This window comes from Passer domesticus, chromosome 6 (assembly GCF_036417665.1).
Source record: "Passer domesticus isolate bPasDom1 chromosome 6, bPasDom1.hap1, whole genome shotgun sequence".
In the NCBI taxonomy this organism is placed as follows: Eukaryota; Metazoa; Chordata; class Aves; order Passeriformes; family Passeridae; genus Passer; species Passer domesticus.
This window is the reverse complement of record NC_087479.1, coordinates 49,748,301-49,776,211: the sequence shown is the minus strand read 5'-3', so window position 1 is coordinate 49,776,211 and position 27,911 is coordinate 49,748,301. Positions and strand designations below refer to the sequence as shown.

General features: G+C 35.9%; 1 protein-coding gene across 19 annotated transcripts in view; it reads right to left on the bottom strand.

Annotated features, from left to right (window-relative positions):
- SOX6 (SRY-box transcription factor 6) overlaps positions 1 to 27,911 on the bottom strand; it is a 403,867-nt gene that overhangs the window by 146,116 nt on the left and 229,840 nt on the right. For all 19 annotated transcript variants that reach the window (XM_064425383.1, XM_064425386.1, XM_064425381.1 and 16 more), the window contains 2 exons: positions 27,069 to 27,158; positions 415 to 587 (listed from right to left, as the gene is read on the bottom strand). In XM_064425383.1, coding sequence (XP_064281453.1) covers positions 415 to 587; positions 27,069 to 27,158 — 263 coding nt within the window. The remainder of the gene's footprint in view (positions 1 to 414; positions 588 to 27,068; positions 27,159 to 27,911) is intronic.

Genomic DNA, 27,911 nt, shown 5'->3' with positions numbered 1-27,911 from the left:
AAAAAAGAAAAAAAAACAAAACAAGAAAAAAACAAACTGTTCACAACCTCAACAAAAAATCAAACCTTACTTGTGCAAGGTATTTGAAGGTTTGAGTATGCTTCAGGGTTTTTGCTTAATTATTTTCATGTCAAAAAGAGAAAGTGTTAAATAATGTTATAGCCTGGCTTGTTCATAACTCTCAAAATTGCATCTCAGTGCAGGGAGAACTGTGAAATCTATCATCCATTCCTCCCTTTTTTTTTAAGGGTCTTATAATATTCCCTCTTTCTGGAAAAATGTGTAACTTCTGCAGATATTTAAGCTCTTTTACATAAAAAAAAACCACAAAAGGAAAAAACAGCAGGCAGAGCAGAGTTTGTGACAAGCATCCTGCATGAACCATTTTCACAGGTTTCTTTCTTGGAGCCTCACCTGTTCTTGCTGTTGGCGAGCAAGGTCCATTTGCTGCCGTTGTTTTTCAATTTGTGAGGCTGCCAGCTTTTTCTGCTCATCATGGGCAGCCAGGAGCTGCTCCCGTAAGCTGATCAGCTGGGTGATCATAGTAGAGAGCTGTCGCTCTTTTTCTGCCAGGCTTTCTGGTGTACCTAAACGTGGGGGAAAGAGGGACTGTAAATATTAGGTAGACAATATTTACAAAGCAATATTTACCCCTCCAAAAAAATGGCTGCATCACCAATGTGCTTTTTTCAAACAGCAGCTTGGATATATTTTCTACTAACAAACCCCAAAAGAATGTAACACATAGATTTGCTGTGCTCTAAGCAGGGGAGGATGTAACAGAAATGGGAGTAGAAAAGATACAGAATATTTCCTTTTTTTCTGGCTGGGATTTATTCTGTATGAATCCCTGGATCTTCTCCATCTAAATCTGCCCACTGTGATAAATACATTCATAGTTTATCAGACATAATTTTACCTCAGATTATATTTTTTCTCATTTTTTCACTCCAAGTATGTACAAATGTTAAAAAAATAATTTAAAAGATGCTGTTTGGTGGAAGAAGCAGTTTAAGAATTTATTGATCATTTCTCCAAAATACCCATATATCTGGTAGGTCATTTAGGTAAATGTAAGCTATGGTTGTGGAATGTGTATTAAAAATGAGCTTTACTTGTCCTCAAGAGAAATGGCTAACCTGAAAAAATGGCTTAAGAATTTTCATTTAACTTTCAAAGTTTACTCTACAGAGAGCACTTAATTAATATGAAACTACGGTACATTTATTCTTTGTACTAATGATGCTTAATGGTCTGTTTATGGGTAAATTTCATGGGTCTCATAAGTGGAGAGTACAGGGTCCTTTTCCAAATCAATCTGAAAATATCCCACCTTATATAGGAACATATTACCCTGTCAGAAACAGCAATGTCTATTCCTATATTTGAGCCATACAATACATTTCCTCTTGTGAGCACCTCAGAATCACAGGTCTATAAGAGTTAATATTGGTATATCAAGGTAGAAGTCCAAGAATAGTGGAAGATAATCTGAAAGAAGTTTAGAGTTGGAAGTGGGATAAATAAATTTAGTGTTGTATAGTAGAACTGAAAATCAGAGAAGAAGAAAACCAAGAATTATTCAGGTCTGTAGTCTGCCGCAATGATATGAGAAGTGGCACAAAAGAGAAAGGCTCAGAAACCTCCTTTCCTCTGTTCACAATAGAGGACTGTGATAAAGAACTCACTGGATTTTTGAAGAGGAACAAAATGTGTGAGCAACATGACTTGTGAGGGAATGGAGAAAGAGTCACAAAATTATGACTCCAGCTTCTTCCCAGGAATAAGATGGATATCTTGTAAAGAAGAGAAGAAAAAAAGAGGCTGACGAGTTTCATGAGGAGAAGGAAGACAAAACAGGCTCCTGCCAAGAAGGTGACAAATCCAAGATTATCCACTACTTATGTTGTGGGGCCGTATGATTCCTACATAAAATTTCATTTACAAAAGCAGCTTTAAAAAAAACCTCTATCTGAAATTGCTTTGCATAAAAAAAAAAGAAACTGCATGGCTTAAGTCATTCACTTTAAACAAACTCTGAGAAACAAAGGGTACCTTGTTTTCTGTACATTTATTAATTACATTTAGCAATGCTAAAGTACTGAAAAATATTCCATTTCTTATTCACTATTAAGCATCTTCATTTTAAATGAGTTTCCAAGAACCTTATGTTTCCCTACCCTCTAATGCCTAATGTCCATACAGTATACACCTGACACAGGTCTCCAAAAGAAGAAAGATGTGTAAATTCTGTTGTAGTAGAAATTTTAGAAAGGGTTGATAATGATTTGCTTAGTCACAAGAGGAATGATGGATGCATGAAGTTCAAACTGAAGGACACTCCTACCCAGACCAACTCATTGCAAAGCCTTAGTGTGATACAGCTGACTGAAGCAATAGAAGAGTTCTGTGCAAAAAGCTGTTACAAGTCCAAAACAAACACAAAATAATTTTTGAAAGTAAACTTAGGCAGCTGTGTGGCCAAGAAAGAGCCTGCCCTGGAAGTACTGCCTTGCCAGGATCCTTTAGCATGTACTGAGCTCCATACTGCCATCTCTTCAGCTCTCTGCATATTCACTATAGACCTACCTTAACCCTCCTGTGTTATTCAGTATTGAAGATTTTTCAGCATGGTTTTGAGTGGTTTTGAATTCATTTCCATAGGTAAAAGACTCTTCTGCCAAAGAAAAATTCCCTTGCCCATTTGGACAAGAAAAGATCAACCACTCCGCCCACCAATTTTAGAAAGCCAATGGGAAGCAACCTGCTGCCTCAAATGATACTTATTTGTCCTCCACTGCCACCTGGAAAACAACAGCTTGAGACTTTCACATCTGTCAAGCAGCTTTGGCATCACAATGCAAGCCCCTGAGCTTACAGTCGTAAAATATTTTACACACCCAAAGCAGATATTAATCTCCCACTCCATTTCCATATTAGTCTGTATAGCTTGTACTTGCTCCATAACATGAGTAGAAAACCGCCACAAAGCGTGCCTGCAAAGGCTACAAAATGTTGTTGTTTTGTTAGGATTTCTTAGAACCACTTGATATAGTTGCCACAAATGTATAATATTTCTTTCTTTCTTTCTTTCTTTCTCTCTCAGATTTTTTTATAATAGCAGGCAGAAGTAACTGTTCTTATTCAGGAATCCACAGCAACTGTTTTTCTTTCCTTTTCCCTCCTCCGAGAAACACATCTGAAATAAATGACCCCATTTAAAGTACTCTGCTCTTTAATTTGTACCCTGTTATGTAATCCAGCAACAGAATAGAACTGATGACCACAAAATGTACAGTGTGCTCCTGGAAAATCACGAGACCTCCATGAAGCTGCAGGACACCTAACCAAGAACAAGCACAAGATGAGAATGTTGTTGTATGAACAGCGTGTGTGGGGGGTGGGGGGAGGCATAATTTAATTTTAGAGTGGAAAATCCCAACCATTATTTTACAGTTTAAATACCAATAAAAACCAACTTGCTTAGAATGCAGACCAGATTGAGCTGATCTGGCTGGGACAAGAGAGGTCATCAGTAGCTGTGTGCCATCATCATCTGTTTTGCATCCACTTACTGCAGTGAGCAATGAGATTCCTAAACTCATTACCAGTAAATAAACTTCTGCTGCTGACTGAAAATATCTATAAATAAAGTAAAAATACAGTTATCTGTAAAATGTATTTGCCATAAAAACAGATAAAACAAAAAGCTTAGTAAAAAATGAACAGTAAATATGCCAGCTTCCATAAAATATTATATACCACAGCTCTCTCTCTGTTCTAATCCTATTCTCTTACTCCAAAGACAGCAGTGCATTTTTTTCCATGGGGTCTTCCTTATCCCCAAAACACATCTGTCTTGAGTTTCTCTCAGATTTGTCAGGTGGATCAGTGCTCCCCAGGGCCTGCTCCATCTGAAGTATTTTAATTTGACTAAACACCTGATTTATTTTATCTCTCCGATGAGAAAGGCAGTTTGTCTTAATAGAGCCTGTCAGCCCACAGTCCCATTCACAGCAATTTACAGGCAGCCAGGGATGCTGGAAAAGAAGAGTGCTGTGATTCTGTATTTTATCCTCCTCCAGAAAGCACCTAAAAGCAGCTATTCACTGCTACTGCATGTGGCATTTTAGGACTGAATTAGCTTTTTATTCAAGTAACTACACTTGTTGTGAATAGCTTATCTGTAAAATTGCTACATTCACTACTGATTTTATTAACCTTTGGCTCTATCACAAAATGGTCCTCAGTTAGGAAAGACCTTTAAAATTGACACATTTTTCTTAGGGGCCTTTATTTCAGTGACTACAGATATACTGAATTTGATCCATTGACTCCCTTTACCAGCAGTATTTAAAATTTTGAGTGTTGGTGGGAAGCTGATAGTGTTTAAGGACTTCTTTTTAAAATGGACATGTGTCAGTCTCATCAAAAGTTCCAAAAAAATGTTATTATTTCTGATAATACTTTGGGTATATCCCCACTTTTGTGATAATAATCTGGTTGTAGTAATATTTTAAATTTTCTATGTGTGCTTATTGTTTTACTCTTTATTTTGGATTTCAGCACAAATTGAGATAAAATATTCCGAATGAAGAGACCTAAGGCATCAAAGAGAACTCTTGACTTTTTTAAATTCTGGGCATAGGTCAATCTAACCAGGAGACAGAAAATAAAAAGTAGCTATAAATCTACTGAAAAAGAGAGAAGAGTTCAACTTGTGGTCTAAAATTACATTTAGAAAGAATTCTGCTTGTGGCAAAACTCTATCTACTAAAACCAACTGGAATACTACACAATTTCTGGTACATTAAGTAACAGAAAGAGCATCATGTATCTTACACTGCATTTAATAAAAACCATAAACCCCATCCTGAATTTTATTTACTTAGATTTAAGTATTGCAAAAAAAAAAAAAAAAAAAAAATCAAAAAATTAGTATCCTGTAAGTATAGCTATACAATATAACTGAAGTTCCTATATCAACCACTGGTTTACTACGTTTTAAAACTCCTGTTACCTTTTACAACCTATCCAGTCTATGTACAAATGTAGCTGCATGTAAGCAAATACTGCAGGCTGCTCAATGTTAAATTTCTTACTGTCCTTGGGGCAAGCTGTCCTGAGGTAGAGGCAGAGTAATAACTGCTGGTAAGGGAAAAAAAGAAGCAGGCATAACAAAAAATAGACTTCTAGGCTTACATAGCATAATTTAAACTAATCTCTCTGACTCTCAGGAAAAAAAAAAAAAAACAAACAAAAAAACAGGTAAAACCACATATGCTACCAAGTGAATAAAAGACTAAGTACTGGAGTCATAAATAAACTAAAAATTTTACAGGCATGATCCATAGCTTGCTAAAGCCGGGTTCTTAGCTGTGACACAAAATTACTGTGGGTTCTTGAATGTGTCTTAGTGTCCCAACATGTAGACAAAGTAAAACACTACCAATCAGAGGTTTTTATGTCTGGTTAGTTAATGTTTCTGAAGTGCTTTGAGATCTTTGCAAGGAATCTCTACACAGCTGCAAAGCATTATTGGTTCTCTTGAATTCTGTGATTAGTGTAAAACATGACAAATATCATCCTTGTTTATGCACTGCATCTAAACTAACTTTTGCTCCATGCGCTTACAAGAAATACAAATTAATAAATCACAAATGATTACTCCTGTTACGTTTACAGAACAAACACATTGTGTGACTTTTGTGAAATCAGGAGGCAGTAATGCAAGAAAGAAGTGTGGACTTTGCCAGAAACTAAGTAGGGCTTTAAATCACTTAACTGCAGCTCCAAAGTATCATCAGCCAAAACAGTTCAACCAGCAATCAAAAATGATTCTGAATCAAGTTAAGCAATTTCAGATTTTTTTTCCTTTATAGAAAAAAAAGCCTTTGTGACTCAATCCCTCTGTTAGATTGGAGGGGATTTTATTATTTTATGGACATTGAAAAGAAAGCAAAACACAATGCTAGACATAAAAGAAAGTGTATTTGATCTTAGCCTCCCAGAGATAACCTGGTTAAAGCGTTCTGTCTAACACTGCAGTCTGCAGCACACATCAGATGGGCTGTGATGTTTCCACTTCACAGGCTCTGTCCAGCATTTAGCATTTACCCTTTCTTGATTGGGTCACCTTCTAAATGCCACAAAATAGGGCAGCAAAAGTCAACAAAAATAAACAGGAAAAACAGAAGAAAGTAACAATCTAATGGAAGGGCTTCGGAGATAAAAGTCACTTTGTGAGGGCTGCCTGACTAAGGAGCCCCCTTGCCATTGCAACAGCATCTAATTTGAGTTCTAACTCCAGCAGCAGTTTAAAAAGCTTCCACTCTAAAGGGCCCCAAGTGTATCATAAAGATAAAGCATTTCAGTAGAAAACAGCCACAAAGACCTCTATTATCTTATCAGTCTTTGGTTACAACAGCTGAACCAATATGACTAAGTTCTGAATGACTTTTTTTTCCCCCCTTCTTTTTATAACACTAGAATACTGGAATTTCTTTATTTCATGATCAGTTAGCAATTGTTGGTGTTCCCATATGCTACTGTCCCGTCCTTAGTCAATAAAAAGTTTTATAAATGCTCCCATTGTGCTTTGTAGCATCCCAGTGCAGAAAGCAGCACAGCAAACATGTCCAGCATGCAAAACACACCGGATTGCTTCTCTTGGGAAGGTGTAAGATCCCTCCCCTCCCTTATGTCTCAAAATGATTCTGCATTTTCAGCTTTGAGCAAGGCAATTTTATTACCATATGTCCACAGACAGTAACAGGAATTAATATTAAGAACTACAGAAAATAATCTGTAGAGAAAAGTATGTCAGATTTTGAAAAAGAAAAAAGTTTAAACTAGTTATACTTTATGAGGAGGATGAAAATGCTTTACTGATAACCCAGAAGTTTTCTCCTAATTCCATATATGCTAAAACTCACATGTTGCAGCAATTTCTTAGGTGAAAGCAATTTGAAACTCCTATGATTTGCAAAACAGCAGACTTTTGAAAAAATCCTGTACTTATCATAGTCCTGCCTTTCTTGGATTAGCCAAAAAACAGCCAAATAGCTGAGTGAACATGGAACCAACTCAGTGAGGCCATGATAACCCTTCATTGTCACACATCACTGTGTCCATGCACAGGTAAGGGCCAGGACAGGGTCCCACAGGCACCTCCCTGGTTTGGCTGAGCTGAGCTCACAGCCAGCACTGGGCTCCTGCACCCACTGCCCTTGGGCTTGGCTCATCCCAAGGCTCTCATCCATTCCACAGCTCCAGATCTCTGCCTGACACTGAGCTGGGCACAAGTGCCCTCACAGGCACCTCAGATTATTCATGTTCAACCAAGCCCCATCCAACCACTAAAGTGTCCTGCTCAGTTTTTCTTTTCCTCCTCAAAAGAATTTGATGGATTTATTCCTTCTTCAAACATCACAGAACCATTTATTCTGCATTAAGAACAAGTCACAAGAATATCTATAGTAATCCAGCTGAATATTTCCCCTAAAGATTTGCCATCACCTGGGGCAGGTTTACCAGCAAATCTTGTACCTTCAGAATACTCCTCCAAATAACTTTCTTTGTTCTGTCACACATTCACTGGACTTTTTGCTCTTGCATGGTTTCTTAGCAATTCTCACGTGTTTCCTGAGCAATATCTTACATTCAAAGGTGTTCTCCCTTGACTGCTTTTCACAGCAGTTCCAATCAAAGTAAACCAATACACTCAAAATAAAAACACTGCAGCGACTGGACCCACAGAAACTGCTCCCAGGTTTCTCTCAAACAGCCCCAAAGCTGTCAAAGCAGGGTGCCAGGCAAAGCTTTGGACTAAGTTTCTGCTCAGCTCATGGATCAGCACAATGAAACTTTGCACCATTTTTAGCAGTGTGGTGAATCTACAGTTGAGTCCTAAAATGTAATCCATGTCAGGAATGCAGGAAAGAATGTGATGTTAGCCAGAGCTTCGACCTCCCCCTCCTCCAAACCAGTGCCCAGTAAAAAGCAGAATTCCAGCAAATCTCTCAGACTCCTTACTTCCTTTCACACACATGAAAAGAAGAACTCTGTCTGACATAAGCCTTAGAGGGCTTCAAATATGTTTAGAGGTTTTGTTACTATCTCACAGATACAATTTTATTTTACTATTGTCTTCTATTTAAAAAAATTAAATATGTAAATAAAACCCACTTTGGCTCATTTCTTAGAATTTCTCCCAAATGCAGAAGAAATTGTAAACTTATACTCTAAATTATATTAAAAGTACACACTAAGTGTTAATTCATACATGTGCACATGGAGGGAAGATAATGAGTTTTTGAATATATTATTTCTAGGGTTTTTCAGCAGGAAGTAGAGGTTTGGTTGCAAATGGTTTAGTGCTTTAGGTTTAGAAAAGCTTCATATATATTCAATATGAACTGTTCAGAGTCTATATAGTAAAAAGTGATATTGCTGGATATAAACAGAGAAATGCATATTATACATTTCAACTAAAAACTCATAGCCAACCTGCTTCTGTTGAGTTAGAGTATAAGGATATAGCAGAGGCCACAGGCTGTGAGTAATCTGTGATACAAACACTAAAATATGAGATAAAGAGAAAAATGAACAATTTTGTTTTGTTAACTGAGTAGACTGTAACCCAGGGCATAGCACATGAAAATAAAATTAAGATGGTGGTGTTAGAGAGCAAAGTTCACATGATTAATATTATTATTGATTCCAATACTTGGTTCCAATGCTTTGAAAGTAAAAAAAATATATATACAAATGAAAATAAAGATGGCTTATCCATTTAAGGCACTCATTCAGGACTTGAGAGCTGAAAAAAATATCCTGACCTTCAGCTTCAGATTTTCCCATTTAAATACAGATGACATTTCTTCCCTACATCATGGAGGGGGAAAGGAAGGAGGATGTTATGCTGTGCATGGCAACAGCAAAGATTACCAACTATACTTGTGGGCCACATAATAGATAGAAACAGTATATTAGGAAAAAAAAAACCAAAAACAATATTAAAAAAAAATAAAATAATCTAACCATTATTTACTTATGCACCAGTTCCCCTTCTGTAGAAAAATCCACAATGATATATCAGGAGCTGTGCTAATAAGAACAGCAGAAATACTCAAATGTCATAGTAGGAATAAACTTCCAGCATTGGAACCATCTCCGTACAAACATCCCATGTGGATGATGCTTACCAGCTTTTCTTGGGGACATTCATGTGGTAAGTGAAAAAAGCACAAGATTGGTTTTGTTTTCCATATCAGAACACACATTAAGCATAGGCAAAGCTAGCAGATCAAAATGTCTTCCTCCAGGAGACCAGAGTCATAAACATGGTTTAAATGTTAAATCCTTTAATTTTCTCGTTTGCAAGAGCTGTGAAACTAACTTCAACCCAATAGTCCTGCAAGGATTTAAGTTGTCACGTAGCAAAACAGGGGAAGTCTCACAGAGAAATGGATATATCTTAAGTTTTTCCTTCTGATAATGGGACACAAATGTTAAATATCAGAAAAATCAAGTCCCACAGTAAATATAATGATGGTTGTTTCTTTATTACACTGGAATTCAGCAGGTCTAATTCTCTCTTGTAGATTATCTACACATGCACATAGGTCAAAACCTTCAACAGAAACACATTGTATTTACAAATGGCATGAGAACTGATCCCCATTTTCCCACTAACACTAAGAGAAGCCAGTAGTTCACCTTCCCTATTATTTTATCTCTAAACCTGACCCAAAATGCAGGGATACTTTTAAGTAAAACATTAGTTTTACTTAAATTTTCTAATTATAGAAGAAAAAACAGTAGACTTGTCAAACAGAAGGCAAAAAACCTCACCTCAGCTTCTAGAAAACTCACTGTATTAGGCATGTAGAAACATCAGTAAAATACCAGGTTTAGGTCTGAGACTGCTGTTTCCTTACAGCATAATTTGGCATAAAAAAACTGTGTACTTAGTTAGACATTTCAAATGCACTTTCTTATTAAACTCCCTCCATGAGCTGTTCATAGTATAATGTGAAACTACAGATATAAAACTGAGAATGCAGTGCTTACACAGAGAAATACTGCCCAACATTTTACAACAGCTTCCAAGGAATTCCAACACAACAGCATTTTTTCCTAAATATAATTTTGTTTTCTGGATAATTTTTTCCATTTTTATTGTTTTCTTCTGATTCCTAACATTTGCTGAATTAAGTTCTGATGCACTAGTAGTCTCACTTTACCTTAATTAAATTAAGCAATTTTTTAGATGTTTGGATTCAATAAAAAATGCCTACATTTCCTTTCCAGAAAAAAAGAAAAAAATATTTTTTTCCTAATATTTGCAGCTGTGCCTTAATGGGGAGGATTGAATATGACTGCTAACCCATCTCTAATATTCATAAAAAACACTGCAATAAAATGTGTGGAAAGATAATTTTTGTAACATCCTCTTTTAGATGTGAAATGAGATTTTCTTGATTTTCTTTTGCTTATATACAATCATAGGTAGTGTATTCTTTGGAATTACAGTGTTGAGAGTCACAATTGATGACAGTCTGGAATAAGTAGGATCTTATCAAGTAACATGAAAAGATTGGGAGTTTGCTGAAGAAAGAAATTTAGATGGAGAATTCAGGACTGATTTTGAAATTGCTCCATTTCATTGATTGTTCTATCCTAACAACACACAGCTGCATAAAAGCAAATTTTTTTTCCATATTCAATTTAAACGTTAAGTGATTTCTGGGTGCTATTAATCTTATATTTTTCATTTTGTAAACACGACAGAATTTCAAAATCTATACAATTTTTCATTTTTTTAAAACTAGTATTTCTTCTCATGCAAGTGCAAAAAAGCACTTATTTAGAAGGAAGAGCTCTCCAATTAAAACTTGTATCTTCAATCACAGGGATAAAGTGAATATCTGTGCTATCTAATCTTATTCTGGAAAGAGAATTGTATATGTACATGCATAAAAGTGGCTGGAAGGAAGCTGAGTTTAGAGGAAGTTCTCTTAATGTCTCATCTGATGAGTACAGTTCATATGAATTAGATGACATTAATTTCCTTACCTAACAGGAGCTAGTTACTTGTGATTTCTCTAGCTGATTATTTGACTTTCATTAAAAAAGGTTCATGATGTAAAAGAAGCTCTTGTTTGGGTTTTTTTTCAGTCTTCTCCATTGTCTAAACTATGGATTAATAATGAAAGGTAAAAAAAAAAATAAATTATATTTTTTAATTAAGTTTTCAATTTTAAAGAGCAAGGTACAGAAAAGGAGGGCTTAATTTTTTTTTTTCCTGCTCTTTGCCACAGTATTTGCAGAAATAATATGATTCTTGTCTTTAAACAGTGAGGAGCACTTTACACTTTAATGTCTACAAGTGCATCCATAGGGTGATGGCAAGAAAAGGGAGCAGTTGAACTTCATGGGGCTTTGGTGTATAATTCTGTAGATGGACACGAGAAAATCAGTTGGGAAAAAGAAAAACCCACATCTCCTCACTGTGTCCTCCTGGGGGCTAATCCAGTTTTGAGGAGCACAATGCAGTGGAGCTGACCCAGCTGTGTGCCAGGAAGGGCTAGGAGAATAAGGACAGGAATTGGGTTTTTTCTCTGTGGGTGCAAGAAGGGTAGAAATCTTTTCCATAGGTGCCACTGCAGCTTTTTTATTAAAAGGCTAATTGATCTACATGTTAGGATTCAACTATTTGGGATAATTTGCCATAATGGTAACACTGAGGATAACACACCAGAACACTCCAGGAGCCTTGCCTCTTTTCCTACACTGAAAATTGTAACCCAAATGCATTTCTTCTGCTGCATCCAGAATGCACAATATACACAGGAGAGGAGATGTGCCCCTGTGAAATGTACTCTGACTTCTGATGTCTTGCATTTACTTTTTATATCTTGTTAAATAAGTTACTTCCACGAGTTCTTAGTTAGTAATTATTAGCTACACAACTCAGAAATGTCTAAATATAAATATGAGGAGTATTAGTACTGCAAGATTTATATACTTTAAATATAAATTTTAATTTTGATCTTAATTACATGTTCATCTTTCATGTCTTACAAATACAAACAAGTATATCAATGAAAAACTTATATTTGCCTCTGAAGATTTTTATTGCCTCTGGTGATAAGTAATGAAGAAGCAAAGTTTATTGCAAAACAAGGACATTAGCATAGCCTGTCTATCACTGAAGCTGTAAAGAAGAAACTTCCTACCTCATCTGAGAAGAGACAATTTAGTCAAAAGCCTTTGATATGTATGGAAAAGCAACAAAATTTTATACATTTAGAATGTGCCCAGAGAAGTGAGTTAAAGGATTTACACTCATTTCAGTGGGCTTTGAAAGAAGTCCATTGATATGTTCATTAATAATGGCATTAGGTGGCAGCTTTAGGCCTGTAAATCTGAATATTATTTTAAATTTAGTTCATAATCAAAGAGTTATAAATTGAAAGTGCTACTTATCTGCTGCACACAACCTAACAATCTGTAAGAAAAATTCAGCAGAGCCTATTAACTCTACAAATAAGAATTATCATATGTCTTTTGAAATAACCACAACATTGCTGAATGGGTATGAGAAACAAAAACCAAACAAGTAAACTATGCCCTCATTCCCTGAGGGTCCATTTTATAAATAAATAATTAAAATAATGCGATCCAGAGCAAATTAGAATTCTATGACCAGCTTGTTGTGCTCCTGTAAATACACTACAACATTTTCAGGCAAGATTTCTAACTAGAGAAAAATCTTCTAAATCACATTAACCAGAGTACAAAGGGGGTGGCCTGCATTTACAGACTGCAGTTCCACACATATTCCAGGAGTGTTCTGGAATAATTACACTCTAACCACAAGCATGAGTGTGTTTAGCCAGATGATTCTCAGAAGCGACTAAAAGTGCAGTCAGAACTTTCCTTAATTCAATTTAATTGTGTACCTAGTTGATCACAAACCAAAACATTTAACACAGCCCTCTGCTACAGAGTCTTTAGTAATTAAGTTCTTCAGAGTCCCAGCCCAGAATGGTATCATGGGGGGTTTTTTGTGCTTTCATAGGTATTCTACCACTGAAACAGGATCACTCAGAAAATAAACATAAACACTGCCTGCTCAAAAGTCTTAATATAATCCAATATTCAAAGGCAGGGATTAAGCAAAACTTGAAGCACAGTGTTACAATGATTCACAATAAGTCTTGAAGCAGTGGGAATATGTAGGAAACATACCAAGAGGTTTTGAATTCCACTATAACAGCATTCTAATTCAATATATTACAAATAGACCCAGGGTATATTAAAGAAATCAGGATCTTCTAATTGTTTCTTTCTCCTTAACACAACTTAATACTGTCCAGGTTGCATTTTCATTATTTTATTTCTACAGCAACCACAATTGCAACATTATTTTTCCTTCCTAGTAAGACACTCAAACAAAAAACTCAAAGAAGCAGCAGAAGCAGGGAAAACAGATTTTCAAAACCAATTGAGACTACTCTCAATTGGTTTTGAAAGTTAATAATTTTCTTTTGATTTATCCTATTTTAATTTTTTTTTTTGGTCTGGAAAAACACACCTGTTGCAACTCAATGCAATGTTTCTGAGGTGTTTCTCAGAAGTTACTTCAGTGTAACTGTGATGCTGAAAAAATGTCAACTCATATGAAGGATACTTGTGGCTGCAAAATAATTTTGAGCTTAAGCAATGTATTTTGTAGATATTCCCTCTCTATACATTTTAAATCAAAATTTCAATCTCTTTGCACCTGCAAAAGTCTCAGGTACATTTCCAAGGGGTTTCTCAGATTTAGGTGTCTCTGGGCCAGGTTTTTTAAGAGATTTAGGCCTCTCACTATTGCAAACACACCTATGGTCATGTTTTCAAAAGCGTTTGAAGCATCTAAGACTCATTGACTCAGATGACATCTTAAACTATTTTGAAAAATGAAATAAATGTGTGTAAATCACATAATACTACTTTTAAAGTTTTCAATTAACTGGATCTTGATGTGGCTCTTCCCCCACATGACACTACAGCCATGGAATCTAAATGCTGCTGCTGACTCAAAGCTTTGTATAGGTTCAAGGGCAGAGTGGGCAGGTATTTGGAAGAGGGAAGAGGAATCTATTTGACTGATTCAAAATACACAAACCCCACCAGGATCTGGAAATCCCTGGAAATTATTCAGAGTCAGATAATATCAGTTCAAAAGCATAATTTTGCCCTGTTCTTCCTCATTCCTCTATCTGCATTTATGATTACTCCTGTAATCAAATGGGTATTTTGCTGGTTTTTCCCCTTTATGCCAAAGATCTCCTATTTTTTTCTCTGAGTTCTTTTGTAACAACTTTATCCCTTCAAATACAGTACTGGATGACTTTTTTTTATTAAGATTTGTTTTCCCCCTATGGAAATTCACACCTATGGGTCAGCCAACTGTCTTTCTTTAACACAGAAGTAGCCTTATTTACATTTCTGTTGTGCAACACCAACTAGTGAACATGAGAACCTGGATCTGTGTGATGGTCTGTACACCTTGGGCATAGAGCTGACAGGTTTTGGTCAAAACTTGAAGTTACTCACTTTGAGTTTCACATAGGTAATAAACTTAGAACGAAATACTGTTCAACCACATCCTTACAGTAACTTCTAAAGTACAACCATCAATATATTTTGCTGTTTCAGGATATTGAAATAAAGAGAAATGTAATAAAAATATTGTTGAAGGACTGCTGGAGGACTTGGGATATTTAGATAGCACTTTCTAGAACTCATCACTTTGGTAACTTCCAAGTGGCATGGACTGCATTCACTTACAAATGTTCAATTTCCTCCTTGGAGCATTAGCTCAATATTCCATAGCAAAGATAAAGTTTTTCTGCTCTGGAGTACCTTAAATGTGCTGCATTTAAGGGACATCAGCAGCCTGCAATAAAGGAAAGCCTGCAGCTTCAGCTCTATCATGGACTCAACATATATAGACAGAACTCTGCATACGACAACCAGCCTGTATAAGAGGATGAATGAATGCTACAGGATACATTAAAATGCATTTATAAGGCAACACTCTCACACATTCTCTCACATTTCTCTCCCTATAAAAAAAAAAAAAAAAAAAGTCAAGAACTCATTATTGCATTAGTTATTAATTTGGTTTAAAATGAAGTAACCCTCAGTTGCTTAACCAACTTGACAACACTGCACCTGCTATGACATAGCTAACACTGACAAAAAATAGCACTACTAAGCCTCTATCTAAGCCTCTAAAAGCCTGAATAGGTACAGATGGCAAAAACATTGCCTAGTTTACCAACTAACCTTCTAATTCTCACAGTATCTTTTAACCATTTCCTATCTTCTAGCTGTCAATCAAGAACATTAAACACATATATCTTGAATTCTTGAACCACAGAAAATGAACTCTTTGAGAACTGAGCCTGTGAATGTTATCATTTTGAACAGGAGCTGCAGTCTCAGCCTTGGAAATGGTGATGCCAGCTGGTCTGCATGATCTGACTTTGAGAAGTGAGGAGCAGTGCTCTCCTTTAGCAGGTCATAGAAACATGGAATAGCTTGGGCTGGAAGGGACCTCAGAGATCTTCCCATTCCAGCCCCTCTGCCATGGGCAGGGATAACTTCCACTAGACCAGGCTGCTAAAGGCCCCATCCAGTCATGCTGTGAGTGTTGGAGTGAGCCTTTTGGAAGAATGATTTTGTCTTTTGTGAAGACTGTTTTGTTAAAAACCATTCATTTTCAATATATCAATCTTCAGTTTTCCCTCCAGTTTTCCCTCACTTCCAAACTTGAACTTTATATTAATTTAGGTGTTCAATATATCTGAATATTTTACACAGACATAGACATCCTCATGTGAATTTTTTATGGCAGATTCAGCTGATGAGCAATTAACACCTATATTCTGACATGGGTTATTTGCTGCTGATCACCATAGCACTCTTCAGTAGTTGCAACTATGGCTCAGAAAAGAGTTTTTCTCAGTGGTTTTGAGTACAATACACATGGAAGAGGACAGAAAGAGGCAAAGTGGGAGAAGAAGATCACCTAGCTATTAAGTTAACTGAACTTTAGCTATGTGTAGAGACTGACTGTGGTTTTTCCAGGTCAGCAGAGGGAGAATTTTCACTGTGTCCCACTCTTAGCACCAAGTATTGATATCTGTCTGATGGTGGGATGTGTTTTCTGAGTATGCAGAGAAACAATGTGCCTTTGTCTTTCACTGCTGTCTTGAAAAGTGGCAGACCTTAACCTGATAGGATTAAGTATTTCTTTTTAGGACAAGCCTTATCCTTCATAAGTGGGCACCCTGTCTTTGGCTGAAGTCTGAGAGGCACAAAACTACACTGTATAATCCCTGCGAGGGGAAGAAAGCAACAACAGCAACAAAACCAGATATACATCCTGAAGTAGAAAACCTCTACTTTCTACATCCCCTGAAAAAAATATCCACAGTCATCCTGTGACTCTTGCAGAATCCCAGGAAATGTGTCCTGGCACCAGAGGCAAGGATTGAAGGTAAAACTAAATTAGAAGCCAATAGGCACTCTACAATTCTTAAGGAATCTGGAAAAACTAAACCACAGAACAGCTATGCCAATTTCATTGAGCTTCCTTAATAAGCCTGTTCTTTTGAGGCTACCAGTTGAGATTTGATGTTTGTAAATTTCCCCACATTTAGAACAACTTATTTGTGTAAGCCTATGTAAAATATCTGTATACACTACGCTGACTTCTTAAATCTTGCAATCTGAGTGTGCCACCTGCAATTAGAAGATTTTGCTTTAGTATCTGTACTAAGGGTGTACTCCAGCTTTCAGGGAGAACTACAACTGTCTACTAAACAGTTACATCAAAGATCAAATCCCATAATTAAATTTCAAACTACAGTGAACTATAAATAATTTTCTGATCTCAGGGGTTAGAACTGGGATCTTATGTCAACAGAATACTTCGGGGGCATATATCAATCCACAGTATTTCCAAGCCAAAACAAATGCAAAAGATCTATCTTCACACATAGTAGTGTGTTTAAAAATGTCGGAAATGTCAACCGCTTACATACTTTCATATTATCCCTAATTAATACAAATTGCCTTTAATTTCACATTTAGTAAAACATATTGCTGCCCAAAATAAGGACTATAATTTTTATCAGCAATTATTATTACTGATGTATCAACACAATTATTTAAATTCAATGTATATAGAGGCAGAATCCATGCAAGCATTTACAGTTTTTGTTCCCTCTGTGTTTCTTCCCTAATTTTTGTGGCTTGGAGCTCCTCCAGATGCTGTCTCTGACTCTGTGGTTTTGTATTTGAGATCCCATCTCCTGATTCATAGCATTCCTTGATTGACAAACAGATTCAGATATGAAGACAAACAGTTACCTGTGCATAATCTGTGCCTGATAGCTGCACTGCTAGGTTTCTCCTTTGTGGTGAATCTACTGTTTCAGATTTGACTCATTTCTTGGGTCTCTGAGTTAGTGTTTACTAAGCTATTCAGTAACTGGTGACACGTGTGATCTCCACACTGCAAGCTGCACTTCAGACTCACAGGATTTTTCTCTAGTCCCTCCTTCTTCATAAACTAAATTATTTTAAAAGAACATTGAGTTTTGTATTTCCAAACTTTGTGCCTCCTAATTGAATGCAGAACACTTTCAAACTATTTTCCGTTAGAGGCCCACTCTTTTTTTTTCAGATTTTAATGCACAATATAATACCTTCATTGGAAGATTAAAATTGTTTTACTAGAAGTAAAACCCGTTATTATACGCTTTTTTAGTGGTTTTGTGTTGTATAATGTAGGGGGAATTATGTAAAACATACCAAACAGGATACTCTACAAGCTGCTACTTGCATGCTGCAAACAATCACAGTTCCACTGATAGACTGGGACTTAGCATCTTAAAATTCCTGTGGAAATCAAGTGCATTTTAAGTATTGGGTTTGATTATTTAATCAGACAACTTGCATTTTGCCCTGGCTAATTTGGAAGGCTGATAATATTTTACTCATAAAGTAATTGTGCACCTGTTGTGATGGAAACCTGTTCAAACAAATCTTAATAGACATGAGGATTCATTCCCAACATGAGTGTGTTAGCCTCTCATTACTGCTATCTATGGGGCAACAAATTTTAAGCAGCATAAGAACAAGTCTCAGCTTAATCTTGGATAACCCTTCAAGAACAATTATGAAAATATGTCTAATATTAAACTTTGTTAAAATATATCGATACAGACTAAGGTAAATATTAGGATATGTGGGTTAAACTAACAGCAATTTAAATAAAAAAGAGTAAGAAAAGTATGTTCATAATAATATGATTACAGTGTGAGAGCAAATGACAAAGATCCAGTTTTGATCAAGCTGCCTGGCTATAAATCCATTGATATTATCATCACAGAGAGTAATACCTACAATGAATTCATAGGATCAGGGCAGGCTACATCCTTCACAGATTTGTGTTTCCTCAGTTCAGACAAATTGCTATGGAAATTATTTCAATACATCTTTATATTTTCTTTAAAATTCATATATTGGTATTAATTGATTGGTGGGATTTAATCTTTATAGTGGTTTTGAAAATTTTCTCTATTGGCAAATCATGCCAAAACAACACAAAAAAATCATTGCGATGGAAAATAGATAAATTATTTACTTTAATCCACCATAAATATTTGAGGGGGGAACAGAAGGGACATAGTGAATTGATATCAATTCATTCACCAAATAAGTGGACAGTATTGTGAATGACCTGACTGGAGCAAGGGGATCATGATTAGCCTGAAATGACTTTAATGTTGGTAGGAGGAGGTGAAAACAAGGAAAATGAGCCCAGTTTGGCTAGATTTGCCCTTTGGCAGTAAACTGTCAGATGTCATTGGTCAGATCCTAAGTGAGGTGACACAGTTAAACAAATCAAGAGATCTTGGAAAGAAACACTGATAATTAACCTCTTCTGAAAGGTCAACTTGTTCAGAGGGGACAAGGACAACCCTTCTTGTATTTCTTCTTCTATTCCTCATTGAGCTTAGGCTTTTGAGGCAGTGGCTGTGTCAGGTTGCACATTATGTTGTTGCTATTATCAGTTGCAGGGGAGTTACTGAATGTGCTCCTGCTTCATTTTTCCTCAATACTAATGCTACGTGCCTTGAGTCTTACAGATGACATTCCTGACTTGCCTCAATTTGTTAAGTTCCCTGTAAGGTATTTTACGTATCTCTTAAGAAAAAAACAGAATCTGATATCTCTGATATCATCGGGACATTCTCATTACCACAGACTATCCACACATCAAGATCCCACTTCAAGACACAACTTTCTGTTCAGAAACAGAGTTTAAAACAGAAAGTGAAAAGGAATGCCACAAAGGTTCTCATTATTCAGTGCCAAAGTTTGATGTTGCTCAGAAAGTTACATTTTATGCAAGGGGTTTCTTCCCAAATTAGCCACAGAAGAGAAGGCTGAGGAGATTGGCCAAAGTGCAGAACAGCTTTCATATAAATAAATATATTTTTACTTTTCAACCTGGTGAAGTGACAGAGCATTGTGTAACAGAGGAGATGAGCAGAGAACAGCTCATTCTAAGATCTAGGGACACCTGCAAGGTACTAGGTGCAAATATACACCATATTGCTAACTGCTGAGCTTATCCCCACAGACTTTGCAGCTGCCTGTTAAAGGGTTCAAAAGTGGTCAGACATGTTCATAGATGATAATTCTATCAAGGGTCATTAAATCTGAATTACCACCTCTGAATCAAGCAAGTCATTAATCATATTTTGTGGGAAATTGGAAGAGTATGCTGAGGAAATATTAGTGTATGTTTGCCCTTTCCTTACACCCTTCCACAGGTTGAACAGTGTCCAGGGACAGAATGCTGCAGGACATTGTGTTCTTTATATGGCAATAAAAGTTCCCTGCATATGAAACACCAATTACAAAAGACTGATAAAACTACGTCTGGAGGTTTCCACAACATCCAAATTGACTATAAAATTCCAGTCCTTTCTGTATTGTGCCTATATGTATTTTTCTAGATAAATGCTGACCATCATCAATTTGTTTAAATTTGACTTTGTAACAATAAGCAACAAAAAGTCAAAGGCACTGCAGCATGATGAAATACAAGAAATACAGTTTCCACTTTTGTTTTAGCAGTGCAAACTTGTACATATACATTTACTTTTCCATAAGATGTTGTATATTTGTCTTCAGTAGAAGTTTTATTTTGCTAAAGGTAAGAAACTTCACTGGCAACTAAGCTGGGACTAAGAGTCAAAAGTAAATTTGTCACTGAGAGCCACTTTCAGAGGAGAAGGTGCTAAGGTCCAAGCAGTGATACATTCTTCAACATCAAAGCCTTTCTACTGCATTTAAAGGTTCTGTATTTATTACAGAAAGCCATGACTGATATATTGAATATATATATATATATATATATACATCCCACCAAAACAACCTCTCAACAGAGGAAAATAGCAATTTTTTTGGTGGAAAAAGTGGAGAAAACTGACTTGTACTTTTTAGTTTATAGGCAATCTCTTTTCTGCTAACAATAAAATTAGACAGCACTTGAATATAAACACATTTTAATACTGTACATTTCCTTGTCACTAATTGTAAAAGTACAGAATGGATCACATTGCAGAAGGCAGTCTGTTGTAATGTGCAAAAGAAATGTATTGCTGTTTCAGTTCCGTATTATTAGCATCATTATCCATCTTGTTGCTTTTTCCCACGAATACTTGATACTATTTCTTACTACATTATTTGGGACACATTTCACAAAACCCAGAATATAAGTGGGCTGTCATATTTATTTCAGTGTAGTACAGAGTTCATACACTGACCTCTGAATAGTTAAGCTTAGAAATATACACTGATAAGGTAAAAAACATATAGATTTCTGTGATTGTGGTAAGTAAAAAAATCATTGTGTGCCTGGAACTAAAGGCCATGCATCCTGCTTAATGCTTTTTATAAAATATATTCAACAATATGGAAAACTTGATTTATGTGAAAGATTGATTACAGTGTAATTTATAGGTCTGGAGTTTTAAGAACTAGAAATGGTAACAGTCCTTAACTTTCAACATTAGAAGTAGGCATGATTGTGAGAGGTGGCACTGAAATACAACCCTCTCACCAAAAGACTAGAGCAACAAAAATGTTTGGCTTTTTTTAATGTGATAAACACAGCTTCAATCCTGCCAAGACTTATATGTACATAATTTAAACACTAGCACTATGTACAGTGAGCAGTCCAATCTCTTCCAAAGAACTATCCTGTCTGTACAACTGGGGGTATGTCTGTTTAAATCCAGAATCTGAAGAAATATATTTAATATTTTTTAAAAATAAGTAAAGAAGACATAAGAAAATATAGTTTCATATATTTGTTGAGTGTGTTTCATATAGTTGAGTGTGATTAATTTAATTGTGCTGGTATCTTCACTATAACAAACAGATACAATGGGGCTTGGTAAGCTTAAACAAAATGTTTTTATTTTTGGAATTCATTACCTTCTTCCAGCAAATTTGACTAAAGGGCGTGCAAACATTAACTGTTGAAAGTGCTTATGAAATATTCAAGCATTCAAATGTCTTAATTTAGAAGGTCAGGTTAGACCTGGAAGCACAGCCCTTGTACCATGTTTCACAAAATGCTGGTGGCTGGAGCTGTGGCAAAACAAAAGCACTGCTCTGATCTGGAGAGCTGTGACACAAAGCTGAATCTATCACTTCATTGGATCATGGCAATAAATTCATTATGAGAAACCTTTATAGCCTGTGGTATACTCCTAATCAGGACCAATTTCTTGAGGATTTGGGTGTTGGGGTTCTGGGTTGTGCTGTTTTGTTGAATGTTTTCATTGGTTTCACTAATTGGAACCAGTTGATTCTTTTTCCTGTGTATTGATTTTTTAAATCCTAGCAGTTAACAATGATTCTAATGTATCATAACACTTTAGACCTTAATCATATAGTGGGACTTCTGCTTGTAGCTTTTGTTTGAGTTTTAATTAAGAAGACCTTGTGTCTCAAAGCCTGAGCTGGGTTTTTAATTGCTAGTATGTATATCACACAGACTTCAAAAGAAATAAAATATGTTTATAACAGAGAGCACAAAGGAGAGCTTTGAAATGTCTATAGCCATACAAAGTGACATAATTAAAAACCTCTGAGTGCCTCTGTGATATAAGGCTTATATATATTTATTTATACATATTTATGAGGCAGACTGTTATATACCCTTAGACTTCATGAGAAAGAATTTTCAGCAATTATACTGAAAAATAATTACTACAAATTCAGACTAGAGTGTTGATCAGGACTAAAGGAAAACAGATTTATTTTCCTCAAAATGGACTTCACATTTGATATAGCACAGGAAGAAATACCTGAAAGCTTATCTGTGAAGACAAATTTTCTAAAATAGAAGCAAAAATAACATTTTAAAATGTTTTGTAAATCATGCATGTTTTTTAAAAAATTAATTCACTGTAAAAACCACAACTTTCTCAAGGATTCATTCATGCACAACTCTTTCCAAGACTATTCCAGAAATGGAGAGTGTTAAATTACTGGATTCAAACAGTTGTGCTTCACAGTCCTCTTCCAGTCATTAATACACACAAAAAATGCTCCTAGAAAACACCTCCTTGTGTCTCTCCTGTTCCCATACCAGGGACAAACATCCTTTCCAAAATTATTTCTGGATATCTTACAAGAGGACAATCAGGTGGGTTAAGTTGCTTCATTATACTAAATTCAACTTTTCCCAGGAAGGAAGAATTCTGTCTCCCACCTACCCAAATATTTTGAGGCCATTAAATGTTCACATGTCACACAAAACAGGGGGTTTAGACTCTTATTACTAAAGCAGCAAATAGAAAAGGAGATGGGATAAGCACGAGAAGCATAATAGAATCAGCCCTCTGTGTTGGATAAAGACATGGACATCAATCACTCACCTCCCCAAAATAGCGCCTACTGTACAAAGACAGCATGTGACATTCAAGTCACAATGCCTATAAACACAGAGAGTTCCAGCTGTAAACACCACCAGTGGAAGGCACAGGACTAACCTGCAGCACAGGAGCTGCTGACCCAGGAGTCGCGCTCCTCTGAGGCTGCAGGACCAATTCTGACCCTTTCACGATAACATCATTGCTTAAGTTACTTAAAGACTGACCTTTCTTATTTGATCTTCAAAGACTCTGCATGCTGAGAAAGACCATTGAGGGCTATTTCAGTAGGACAACTGCCTGATGCATGCAAGACCGTGCTATTCCAGAGATTTATATTTGGAACAGAAACAGAAAACTTAAAACAGACTCTGTATAGTGATAAATGATGCTACTCTGCCTAGCTGTGGCTGCTGAAGAAAAACTAGATAACCAAGCAACAGAAATGCATGCAGTGAGGGAGGGTGAGGACAGAGCTCTGTGTGCCCAAATATCTGGAAATAAAGAAAAGAGCCCTGCCTCGCTTTGTTTATTCAAATATGTAATAACAACAATTAGAATGAAAAGTATTTCCTGATCCTAATTTTTATACAAAAGCAACAAAATACTGCAAAAGCCAGATGTAAGCCTAACAAATTGCTTGTATACCTTAAATAAATCTATTTGCACGCACACCCTGGCAAATAGCATACAATCAAATTATTTGCACAGACAGCTCTGGGGCTTTTTTTCCAGGTGAGCAAGGCATTTAACCCAGGTCAACTGCTTCAGAGACCTTTGAAGACTTGACCTATGTGTTTCATTTATAAACATATCAAATGAACAAGCAGACTTATTTAACCACTGGAATTTGGCTACAAACCATTCTGCCAGATTCTCCTCAGTTTCATGCAACCTCCCTGAAGTCAATGGCTTGTTTGGCTGGAATTCAAGGAAGAATCTGGACCATTATCAATAACTGAAATCCTAATAAAGAAACTCAGAAAAAGCAATTTTACAAGTGAGGCACACTATGCAAGAGTAATTGTGAGCAGGAACAATCCCACACCGAGAAAAAATGAATTATTCACTGTTTGTTACTTTGCATTGGCCTCTATTGTCTGAATTAATAGATATAGTTTATAATTATATCTTGATTAACACTATTGTGTTCTAAATATAGAAGGTAAAGCAAGAAAATACCGTTTTTATTTGTTTCTCTCAGCCAATTATCTCTTCTTCTTGTCTGTGTGCTTCCCAAACATGAATAGAAACAGTTTGTGTCAGTGGTACATTTTTTTTTCCTGCTTTCATCCTTTTTTCTGGCACTGATTCTTAGTGAACTGCCTTCCCACAACCAAGATGCTAGTCTTTCACTGAAGGGGGAGGGCTGTGGTTGTGCAGACACAGAGGAAGAATATGTGCTCAGGTTATCCTTAGTGAGAACAACGCCTTCTCTCTAAAATAAACAACTCCCAGTAACAGTCAGTGCAAAGAGCAGCTCCTCAAAGGACCACACCTTCCTTTCTTATACTTAACTTTTTTTTTCCTCTAATGAACTCATTTATTTATTTTTACCACATCACTTCATGTTTCTAAGTTAGACTTCCAGCAATATGAGCAGAAATTCTGCACAAGTTCAATTCAACAAAATTAATTTGAATCTAATGGAAATTGAGGAAAAATATATTTGACTTCCCAAAGACAATAGGTTTTCGAATGTAGTTCTTTCAGATCTCAGAAAGCCCTGACAGCTACCTTGCTGGAAATTCAATCATCACTATGAAAATGGACTTTATGATTGTGGAATCTACCACCTTGAACAACAAAAGGATTTATTTTAAAGACTGCTTCCCCTACTTTGCTTTGCTTCCTTCAAGTAATCAGGTTTTCATGCTGCCATGTGCTATATTGTTATTTGGTTGTGGATTTTTTTTTTTCCTTTCTAAGCTGATTTAAGGTACACAAATGCTAATAAGAGTTAATAGCACACTGTTGGGTTAACAGTGGTTTTATTGGCTCAGAAGTAACCTGGAGACAGCCTGGAGACAGTGGTTAGATCATGGGTTTGGGAGTCCAAAGGAAAGGCTTCCAACTTCAGGCCTGTTCCTACTCCAGCTATGTAACCCTGCACCTAGTTTTCTTCCTCTATAAAACAACACTAATGCCTTTGTCAAGAAGTTTGAAGTGTAAACCACAACATAACAGCAACCATTTTTTGTCTTCCATGTTGGTTCTATTTTTAAAAAATTAAATGCAGCTGCAGTAGTAAAGATTCAGCATCGCATCTTGCTGGAAGCCAACGAGCAGCATGGATGAATATTGCAGATATTATGACAACTTAAGGACAGGTTACTCAGGAAATGGGCTGTGGAAACTTACTGAGGGACTAGCAACACATAAATCTGCTGAGCCTAATCAGATGATCCTTTTTACACACCTAATGGGATATACCCCTGGAAAAGGTAGTTGAGAATTCTTCCAAATCTGAGTGAGAGTGCTTTGTAGGGAGATGAGAAAAGGATGAGAGGCAAGAACTCTACCCACTCACTCTGCAGAGAACATATATGCTAAGAAAATAGGAGGAACAACGTACATCCAGAAAAACAAACCTTTCTTCTTCAATAAATGAGATGTCATTAGAAAGCATTTTGTGCCATATAAAAGGATAAAGAACATTATTCTGCATTGTTAGAGATGCCACCTCTTTTAAATTTGATTCGCTAATAGCATTCAAGTAGTTTCTATTTAAAGACTAAGCAGCTATATTTTGCAATTAATAGACAATAATAATTCAACTAGCATTCAATGTTTTCCACACTATTAAGAGACAATATGGCTTTAAATAGATTGTGATTTCAAGACATAATTTTTTGGGGATTTTATTGCAGTCAATTTTAACATGTTCCTGCAAAATTCTATGCTATGTTTCTGTCACTGATATTACTATGGGATTTCTTACCTGCCTAACATATATGCATTGTCATAATTCTGCCAAAAAAAACCAGGAGAATCCAACAGATTTTTGGTCCTGAAGGAACCAATTATAACTGACTTATTAAAAAGAGCCAATTTTTCATCCACTTGTATAATAAAAAAAAAATTTGAACTATCATGATTTTCCCCAGTGGAAATTTAAATCCCTAAGCATCAATTTTGATCAAATAGAATATATAATTTTTTTTTACATTAAAGAATTTTAAGAAAATATTAATATGATGAACATGACTTTGTTTCCACACCTTTGTAGCTGCAACTTAACAAAATTATTCAAATAAAGAGAAATAAAACTTAAGTACTTTGTGTACTCCTCAAACATGCCTTATGACCCCTTCTGACAGCACAAAAAAATCACACACTAAATTTGTTGCTTAATCAATAACACTGAATTTCTTTTCACTAGGAAAATGCATGGAGGAATTGAAGGGTGGGGAAAAACACTTCAAGTTTTCTACCTAGTACTTAATTGTCAAGAGAATTTCACTTTTCTTAGGATGTTGGCTCAAGAAATAATGAGAATACTGGAAATTATTGGCTACATATACAACAAATTTTGTACTGATTTCAGTAAGTCCCAAATTGTATCCAGACCTGCTCTTTCTCTGGATAAAGGAATTAATAAAAACAATTTTTTTAAAATTTTGAATCAAAGATTCAGAATAGCAATGGCACAATTATCACCCTTTATAATCAGAAAGCTATTTCTGCACACAGTTTTGTGCAACTGGGAAGAAGCAGTACCAAGTACTGGTAACTCTGCATTTCTTCCTCTTTCTCTGCTCAGAGATATATGGCTGATGTCAGTGAACTAATGTAACTAACCTGGTGGTTTGGAATAACATCCCTGATACTGCCTATTGTGATTGTGACATATTCCATTTTTTTCGTACACTCATCGGTCATTTCAAATATAAACATTAAAAACCAGGGTGAGTTGCCTGGAAAGAATGGCACCCTCTAGTCATGACAGCTATTTCTATTATTTTTTTCTGAAATTTCAAAAATCCTCAATCCCTTTCTTAAAATATATGCAAACATTTAAATTTTGATCTAGTGAGATACCTTTAATTTCTCCAAGGAGATCACTTGTGTTTAATTTTTCCATCTTCTCCTTCCAGTCTTTAGAAAGTAGCTTTTCCATACAGGATGAATCTATTAAAAAAAAAAAAAAAAAAAAAAAGAATTATGAAACATTCTTACAGGAAAACAGGTGCCACCTTCATTTTAAGACTGTTCTCACAGTACCAGTCGAACCATAGCTTAGAAAGGAAAAGAACTTGCAGCCAAACAGAGTTCTTATTTAACTGCAATTTAAATCCAAAGTAATTCCCCTGGGGTTAATGGAGTTACTATGGATTTAACAAGGGTCTAATTGAAAGAAAAACTTGGTTGAGGATTTATGCATGCTAACTGCCAATTTACATGCATAGATTGCCAATGTATATACGAATTCTGTCTTTTTCATTTGAGAATGATTGTACACTCGAAATTATACATGAAGATTTAGTAGCTTTTTTTGGAAATTTGGCACACAGTGACATCTGAAACCCATTTTTATACCCATGTCAATGCAAAAGTTATTCATATAATGTCTCCATGGAATTCATGAAAGCACTCTACATATTCGATGTTCACAGTATCAGAAATTTTCTCAGTAGGCTATAAACAACATGCAATGATTAGAAGATAGGATTTCATCATATCAACTTCAGAATGCATTTCAAGGCTTTGCCCCAGCCTGGGAGGCCTTCTGGAGGCAAAACTGTCACTGAAGTCATTACACTTAGGAGAAAGTAAAAGATTGGCCCTAGTGAGCTTCCTATGATCAGACTCCAATCCCACTATGAAATTTTATATTGAGCATAACAGACTCCAATAAATTCTTTTTTTTCAGTTCCTAAATTA